We start from the raw sequence: 8,508 nt of genomic DNA, 5'->3' as shown, positions 1-8,508 counted from the left end.
CTGTCGTTCTTGGGTCATGTTAAGTTTTAGTGTCACATCTGGGTTCAAGTCATAGCTCTATTACTAACTATGTGACCAGTGAAGTGACAGCTTCTTTGTATCTCAGTCTCCTCATGTGCAAAATGAGCCCTATTCACCTTGAACGTTTTTGTGAGGAGCGGATAAAATTGTGGCAAGCACATGGAGATGCTTAGTAAATATGGTTCCTTCCCCCAAAGGTCAGGCAGGCTCTCCAGTGAAGCTCAGGTCACTGGCCTTGCTAGCATTATTCTAACTTCCTGAGATAACAGCAACATGAAGACACATGGCTTGCTGCTCCACATACCCCTTGGGGAAAGAGTGCTGCTACAAGGCGGTGAGGTTTGGGCACTTGCACCAGCTTCCTTAATGGAATTCCCAGGGGTGGAGGAACACGGGTTGAAATTGTATTTCTCCCTCTGGCACAGAAGAATCTTTCCAAACAGCAGATGGACTAAGATTTATTTATTTACTTAACATTAACATTTAAAAAGATTTCATTTACCTCCCAGCAACATGAAAGACAACTGACGGTGCTGTTAAAACATTGAAATCCAGAGACAGGAAAGATTCCCAACCCCATTCTGGAGGTGGCGTGAAGGATCTGTGCCAGGCCTCCAACACAGAGCAGGCTCTGCCATTAAGCTGAGACAACCTCGAGATAAGACAGCCCTAACTGCTCATGAGGAGGAAAGAGCTAGATTGTACTGAAGACTCGTTCCTGATGAGTCACCAGGAAGGTCTCTGAAGAGAGTTGGTTCTCTCTTCAGCAGGTAGCTCAGCACCCTTCTGGAGAGGAGAGTAGTAGTCCGGGGCTGGGGGTGCTGGACACTCTTTTTCAGTAACGTGTTGTTCCTCTGTTCCACGGCAAGGAGTCCAAAATCAACAGGAGTCATTTAAAGACCCCTCTGGCTGCAACCTGAATGCATCTCCCAGGCCAGACGGGGGCAGAGATGATGAATCCAGCTTCAGTGGGCCTCTTCCTCAATGGGGGAGCAGCCAGAGAAGAAGCTGGTATTGCTAGCCAGGGCTCGTTTCTTTTTCTTCCCTGGAGCTTTATTTCCTTGGGTTTCTGTTGCTACATCTTTCGACTCTGAGTGGCCAAGGGAGAAGGCAGCTGGAGCCGTCTTCTTTAACAGCACCTGTTCCTCGTCACTCATCTCTTTCAGGATCTAGGAAGGACAGAGATAGCTGTGACTAGATCTGGGCTGGGTTCAGAGGCTCAGCACAGCCTAGCCACTACAAATACTTAGCACACTCCCAGAGGTGACCCCCAAAATTGCTCTGTTGAAGAAAACAGACTCTAGCTGATACCCAATTCTCAGCAAGCTGATTGTACCTTTATTTCCTTTCCCTACCCCACAGCTCTCTGTCAGTGCTAGAGCAGAGATGGACACTGATACATTTGGAAACACCTGGCTTTTAGCCCACCTACCTTGCTGTTGGGAGTGGCACAGACAGGGTTAAAGAAGCTCAATCCTGGGGTCACCTCTGTGGGATCCTCCAGTTTGAAGGAGCCTTCAGAATCCTGAGTCCGCTCAACTGTGCCCAGGCTATCCTGAGAACCAAGCAGACTGGTATGTTAGAAACATGGCGGATTCATGTTGATGTATGGCAAAACCAATACAACATTGTAAAGTAATTAGCCTCCAATTAAAATAAATAAATTTATATTAAAAAAAGAAGAAATTCAGCTCCTAGGGTTACACAGTTGGTCTGCTCCCCTTCAGCCAGTGAGGTACCAGCTCTGAGGGCCTCATCAGACAGTCTAAGCAAGTCTTAGGGTGATCCTGCTGGGGCGGGGCTCACAATGCTCAAAGGAAGCCTCTGAAGGCAAAGGATTGGAGAGGAGAGCACAGGACACATCATGAGGCAAAGTTTAAAACAAAGGCTGAGCCTTGGCCATTTCTTCAATTAATCCTCTCCCCTCCACAATCTACAATATCCTTTTTAGCATTTCTACAGAGTGTTGCCTGTATCAGTCTTCCTTTCAGAGAGGAAGCTGAGGCCAAGAGAGAGGAGTTGCTTAGGTAACAAGGCGACTCTGTGGTAGAGCTTGGATTAGATTTATAGCCTGTTGTCATGGAAACTGAAGTGGATTAAAAGTCAGGAAGCCTGAGGTCTAATCTTAGCCGCCATGACCAGCTGTAAAATATCAGGCGAGTCACTGAGGCTTATCTCTGGGCCTTAGTTTCCTTCTCTGTAAAATGGTAGTATTGGACTAGATCAGTGGCTTTACAACTGAAATTCTTAGAGGAAACTTGATAAATAAACAAGAGCAAGCTGCTTTGGCTGGCATGGGGTCAAACTGAGTTGGGCCATACTCCTCTGTCTGGAGCCGCTGTAGGACTCTAGAACCTAAACTGAGAAAAGCATGGAACAGAGAACCCTTCCAGACTTTTTATAATGCTACTTCTACACTTCTTAGCCTGACCTCTAGCTTGCCATTTTAGTTCTCTAATGATTACCTATCCCAGAAGTCTTTTAGATAGAAGACCCAGGGCAAAACTGCAAAATGCATGGTGAACTAGTCTTGCTGGAATTCCTGTGTATTACATGGAGAGTGGTAGGATGAACTTTTGCTCATGGGCACAGGCGGGCAGAAGGCAAGGACTGGGATCTGACCTTCCTAGTGCTGCCCATCTCCTGTGTATTTTGTTCACCTGAGTTTGCTATTCCCGGGAGCAGTGTAAGAACAGTTACAGTCAGCTTGGCTCATGAACAGTGCTTATCAGGAAGACCAAGTTCCTGTGGGTCTTTTCCTAGAGCCTTGGAATAGCTGGTTCCCATGGCAAAGGTCTAAGTAACTAATGTCTCAAGATGTCAGAAGGATTAACTTTCTTGGAAGATGCTACCTCAGCACATGGCCCTTACAACTCCAGCTAAGCCTCTGGACTAGTTTGATCCTGTGTGGCTGTATGCCTGTAAATGCTTGCTCTCTGGTTCCTTGTTCCTGCCTTAGACATTGCACAGAAATTTTATAGCCAAGGCTGGGGGTAAGGAACTGCATTATCTGGGAATCTCCTGGGAGGGGCTGTGGCTTCTGGAGGGGTGGTGTGGACAGGCTAGCAGCAAGAAAGAAGGACTGAGAAATGAAATAGCCTTTTCTGCTTCAGGGCAAAGGAGGGTGGGAAGGGCTGAGCAGGAGACTCCAGGTTTCAAGATTGAAGGTGGAAGAAAAGGGCACAGACTGCTGGGAGACCTGAAGGGATGGTGAGGGGTGACAGCACTGATCCTACCTTGTCTTGCTGACGGTTCCTACACTTTGTGGCGTCACAGCTGCAGTCTGCGCCACAGTCCAATTTTTGCTTCCTGCACCCACACTGCTTGTTCCCACACCAGCCCTTGCAGGAACACTGCAAAACAGGTTTGCAGAAAGAAACATTACTGAGTCAGAAGACTAGGTTTGAAGTACCTTCCCTTCATTCGCAAGCCATTTTAGAAAAAGTGAAAATCTTCTATCTTTGCAGTCCTCTCTTCTTTAGTGAAACAATGATCATCAAGAACCACCATAGGTTTTTTCTAAGAACAAGTCATGCCACATTTTTGGGATAGTTTACTTGAAAGACAGATTGGAGGGGTACCATAATAATGCAGAGCAATTGACAAAGATTTTCATGATGATTTTATGGCTAAAGCGAAGGACTGAGCTGGATGGGAGTAGAGTTAGACAGATTTAATAACTGAGTAGAGCTGCTCAGTATCTTGAGATCTACCCAGCTGTACTTTCACCCAACTCACATTTCTAGTTGGTTTAGTGTTGGCCTTGGCTTTGTCCTCAGCAGTTTAATCATTCAACATTTTAGTAAATCACTGATGATACGAAATAAAATAATTTACATCTGTATAGCACTTTACAGTTTTCTGAGTACTTTCATATATAGAAATGCAAAATCTCATTTGAGTCTCATAGCCAGTCTACAAGGTAGGCATATTCATTAGTGGTAACAATGACATAAAGCTGGAAGGATGATTAATATGTAAGATAACAGAAATACAATTCAAATATATTTGGTAAGTCTACCATTTAGGTTCCCCCCTAAATCAGCCATATAAATATAATATGGGGGGAAATCTGGCTTAAAAGAAGTTTGTGAAGGGAATTCCCTGGCAGTCCAGTCCTTAGGAGTCGGAGACTTCACTGCTGAGGGCCTGAGGGCTTTGGTTCAATCCCTGATCAGGGAACTAAGATCCCACAAGCTGCACTCGCCAACTGAGCCAAAAGCAAACAAAAACCCCGAAAACACACACATACACAAAACAAAAAAGGTAGTTTATGCAAAAAAGGTCTAGGGACTTGAGGTGTCAGCAAGCTTCGAGTCAACAGTGTGAAATGGCTGTCAGAAAGAAAGTCAGGCAGAAACCTGGAGTTCAGAAATCACAAGAAGTGAAAAAATTTGCTTCGATATACCTGGGTCAGTCAGATCCCACTTGAAATAACATATTCTATTTTAGGGCACCATTATTTATTTTGGTATAAAAAGTATAGACAATAAAAAAACCCACTCATGTTCCCAATCCTCAATCTGGCTAGCTGCGGCATGTGGGATTTAGCTCCCCGACCAGGGGTGGAAGCTGTGCCTCCGGCATTGGAAGCGTGGAATCTTAACCACTGGACCACCAGGAAGTCCCCCCAACCCTTCTTTGATGAGTAAAAAACAGATACAACTGAAGCATCCTGATCCCATTCACCTCCCTCCCTCGCAGGGGCAGTCTCTTGAATTAGATGCTTATTCATGTGTGTTTTACCACAAATCTGTTGATGCATGTAGCTCCTGTTCCATTCATCTTCACTCTATGGATATGCCACAACTGATCCATACTCGTCATAGTGCCATATTTCACCTTTACTAAAAATGCTACAGTAGTAATAGCTTATATTAACGTGTGCCAGGCACTGTTACAAGTGCTTTCCACATAGCCCATTTTATCAATGTTTCCTTGCACACACATTCAGGAGTTCACTGTGTGCACGTGTTTCATAAAGAGGGCATTAAACAAAAAGCGGCGGGTGACCAGTATTATAGGAAGTGATGTTATAAGAGAAATGGTGGAAGAAAATAGGATAGTTTGGCTTGGAACAAATATAGGTGGCAGAGCTCACAGAATGATGGATTAGTCAGAGAACACCTCAGTGACCACTAAAAGCCTGATTTGATGTACGAAGCCCCACTCTAACATCTCTGGTCTTATTATCCAATGATCTATTTATCCTGAGATAACAGTTTCTATATAAATTCTGACCTCAGGACCCAATTCTGCCATCTGGAATGACATGAAATCAGTTTAACCCCACTTTCACAGCACAGATGTTCAAACCTGAGTATCATTTTCACTCCCCAGTCCCACTCTGTCCAAATCCTCTCAAAGCTAAATATACCTAGCTCCCTCAATGATTCACCACATGACATGGTTTCCAAGAATTCTCAGCACCTTAGCTATATATCAATTTGTCCAAGTTCATCTTTAATTGTGACATCCAGAAGTGAGCACAACTTTCTAAATGTGGTGTGACCATTGTAAAGTAGACTGAGAGAAACACCTCCCTTGTTATGAACTCAATAGTTCTGGTTATGAGTCCTAAAATCACAGTAACATTATTCAGCTTGCCATCTTTGTGGATTCACACTGCATTTATAGTTAAATTCAAGCCCTCAACTCTCTTTCATATGGACAATCATCACAATTGTTCTGTAGTTGTGAAGGTAAAAGAAACCATTAAAACATCTACCCCTCCTTATTATGAGAATAATATACAGTACTCTGTAAAATCTGAAAATAAAAACCATGATTTTTAATATTTAACAATTGCATATGGCCTTTCATTATGTGGAAATGTCAATTTACTTAATCAGTCACCTAATGTTAGATGTTAAGATTATTTTGAAAGAAATTGTCTACCATTATAAATCATGTTACATACACCAAATATCCTGGTACATAAATATAATCCAAATCTTACCATGACTGACAAGGGCCGTGATTACCCCTCTGACCTGCCCCTGTATTGCACTCTTTCATTTCTCAATATCCTCCAGCCACACTGACCTTTTCAGCTGCTCCTGGATAAGCCAAGATCATTCTTACCCTGAGGCCTTTGCAGTTATGGTTTCCTTTTCCTGAAATGTTTTTCTGATTTTTTCCCAGCTTGTTCCTTCACTTTGTTCAGATCTCAGCTTAAATATCTCCTCTTTAGAGAGGCCTCTTCCAAGCACTCTTCCAAAGTACTCTCTTCCTACCCCATCATTCTCTAAGATTTGACTGTATTTTTGTTTCATCTCTTATCATCTTAAATTATTTTGTTTTCTGGTCACTATGTGTCTCTTTCCACAAGAATGTCTTCAGTTTCATGAGGCCAAGGATCTGACGTGTCTGTTTATTATCCTCAGCACCTAGAAACAGTGCCTGATACATAGTCTGCGCTCAAAAATGATTTATAGATCTTTTTACATATCAATGACTACTTACTTAGTATAAATACCTAGGCGTATAATTACAGGGCTGAAGGAAAGGAACTTTTTAAAAAATTTAATTTTAGTTGGAGGATCATTGCTTTACAATGTTGTGTTGGTTTCTGCCATACAACAGCGTCAATCAGCCATACATTACGTTCAGTCATATCTGATTCTCTGCGCCCCCACAGACTGCAGCATGCCAGGCTTCTCTGTCCATCAGCAACTCCAGAGCTTGCTCCAACTCATGTCTATCGAGTCAGTGATGCCATCCAACCATCTCATCCTCTGTCATCCCCTTCTTCTCCTGTCTTCAATCTTTCCCAGCATCAGGATTTTTTTCAATGAGTCAGTTCTTCGTATCAGGTGGCCAAAGTACTGGAATTTCAGCTTCAACATCAGTCCTTCCAATGAATATTCAGGACTGATTTCCTTTAGGATTGGCTGGTTTGATCTCTTTGCAGCCTAAGGGACTCTCAAGAGTCTTCTCCAACACCACAGTTCAAAAGCATCAATTCTTCGGCGCTAAGCTTTCTTTAAGGTCCAACTCTCACATCCAGACATGACTACTGGAAAAACACAGCTTTGATTAGATGAACCTTTGTCAGCAAAGTAATATCTCTGCTTTTTAATATACTGTCCAGGTTGGCCATAGCTTTTCTTCCAAGGAGCAAGTGTCTTTTAACTTCATGGCTGTAGTCACCATCTCCAGTGATTTTGGAGCTCCCCAAAATAAAGTCTCTCACTCTTTCCATTGATTCTCCATGTATTTGCCATGAAGTGATGGGACCAGAGGCCATGATCTTCGTTTTTTCAATGTTGAGTTTTAAGCCAGCCTTTTCACTTTCCTCTGTCACCCGCATCAGAAGGCTCTTTAGTTCCTCTTTGATTTCTGCTATAAGGGTGGTGTCATCTGTACATTTGAGGTTATTGATAGGTCTCCCGACAATCTTGATTCCAGCTTGTGTTTTATTTAGCCCGGCATTTAGCATGATATAGTCTGCATATAAGTTAAATAAGCAGGGTGACAATATATAGTGTGTTGTACTCTTTCTAATTTGGAACCAGTCCATTGTTCCACGTATGGTTCTAACTGTTGCTTCTTGACCATCATATAGACTTCTCAGGAGGCAGGTCCGGTGGTCTGGTATTGCCATCTCTTGAAGAATTTTCAGCAGTTTCTTGTGATCACAATCAAAGGCTTTAGCATAGTTAATGAAGCAGAAGTAGAAGTTTTTCTGGAATTCTCTTGCTTTTTCTATGATCAAATGAATGTTGGCAATTTGATCTCTGGTTCCTCTGTCTTTTCTAAAACCAGCTTGAAAACCTGGAAGTTCTTGGTTCATATACTGTTGAAGTCTAGCTTGGAGAATTTTGAGCATTACTTTGCTACCATGTGACATGAGCACAATTGTGCAGTAGTTTGAACATTCTTTGACATTGCCCTTCTTTGGGATTGGAATGAAAAAAGACCTTTTCCAGTCCTGTGGCCACTGCTGAGTTTTCCAAATTTGCTGGCATATTGAGTGCAGCACTTTCACAGCATCATCTTTTAGGATTTGAAATAGCTCAACTGGAATTCCATCACCTCCACTAGCTTTGTTCATAGTGATGCTTTCTAAGGCCCACTTGACCTCGCACTCCAGGATGTCTGGCTCTAGGTGAGTAATCACACCATCATGGTTATCTAGATCATTAAGATCTTTTTTATATAGTTCTTCTGTGTATTCTTGCCACCTCTTCTTAATATCTTCTACTTCTGTTACGTCCATACCATTTCTACCCTTTATTATGCCATGTTTTCATGAAATGTTCCCTTGGTATCTCTAATTTTCTTGAAGAGATCTCTAATCTTTCCCATTCTATTGTTTTCCTCTATTTCTTTGCAATGATCACTGAGGAAGGCTTTCTTATCTCTTTGCTATTCTTTGGAACTCTGCATTCAGATGGATATCTTTCCTTTTCTCCTTTGCCTTTTGCTTTCTCTTCTTTCCTCAGCTATTTGTAAGGCCTCCTCAGACAACCATTTTGCCTTCTT

General features: G+C 42.6%; 1 protein-coding gene across 5 annotated transcripts in view; it reads right to left on the bottom strand.

The window, feature by feature from the left end:
• Positions 1 to 468: 468 nt before the first annotated feature.
• Positions 469 to 8,508, bottom strand: part of KIF4A (kinesin family member 4A) — a 128,516-nt gene continuing 120,476 nt past the window's right edge. For all 5 annotated transcript variants that reach the window (XM_042242405.1, XM_042242404.1, XM_060408154.1 and 2 more), the window contains exons 29-31: positions 3,258 to 3,374; positions 1,454 to 1,576; positions 469 to 1,190 (exon numbers count right to left, since the gene is read on the bottom strand). In XM_042242405.1, coding sequence (XP_042098339.1) covers positions 987 to 1,190; positions 1,454 to 1,576; positions 3,258 to 3,374 — 444 coding nt within the window. In that variant the 3' untranslated portion in view covers positions 469 to 986. The remainder of the gene's footprint in view (positions 1,191 to 1,453; positions 1,577 to 3,257; positions 3,375 to 8,508) is intronic.

Source organism: Ovis aries, chromosome X (assembly GCF_016772045.2).
Source record: "Ovis aries strain OAR_USU_Benz2616 breed Rambouillet chromosome X, ARS-UI_Ramb_v3.0, whole genome shotgun sequence".
Classification (NCBI taxonomy): domain Eukaryota; kingdom Metazoa; phylum Chordata; class Mammalia; order Artiodactyla; family Bovidae; genus Ovis; species Ovis aries.
The sequence above is the reverse complement of the archived record's forward strand: the minus strand, read 5'-3'. Positions and strand labels throughout refer to the sequence as shown.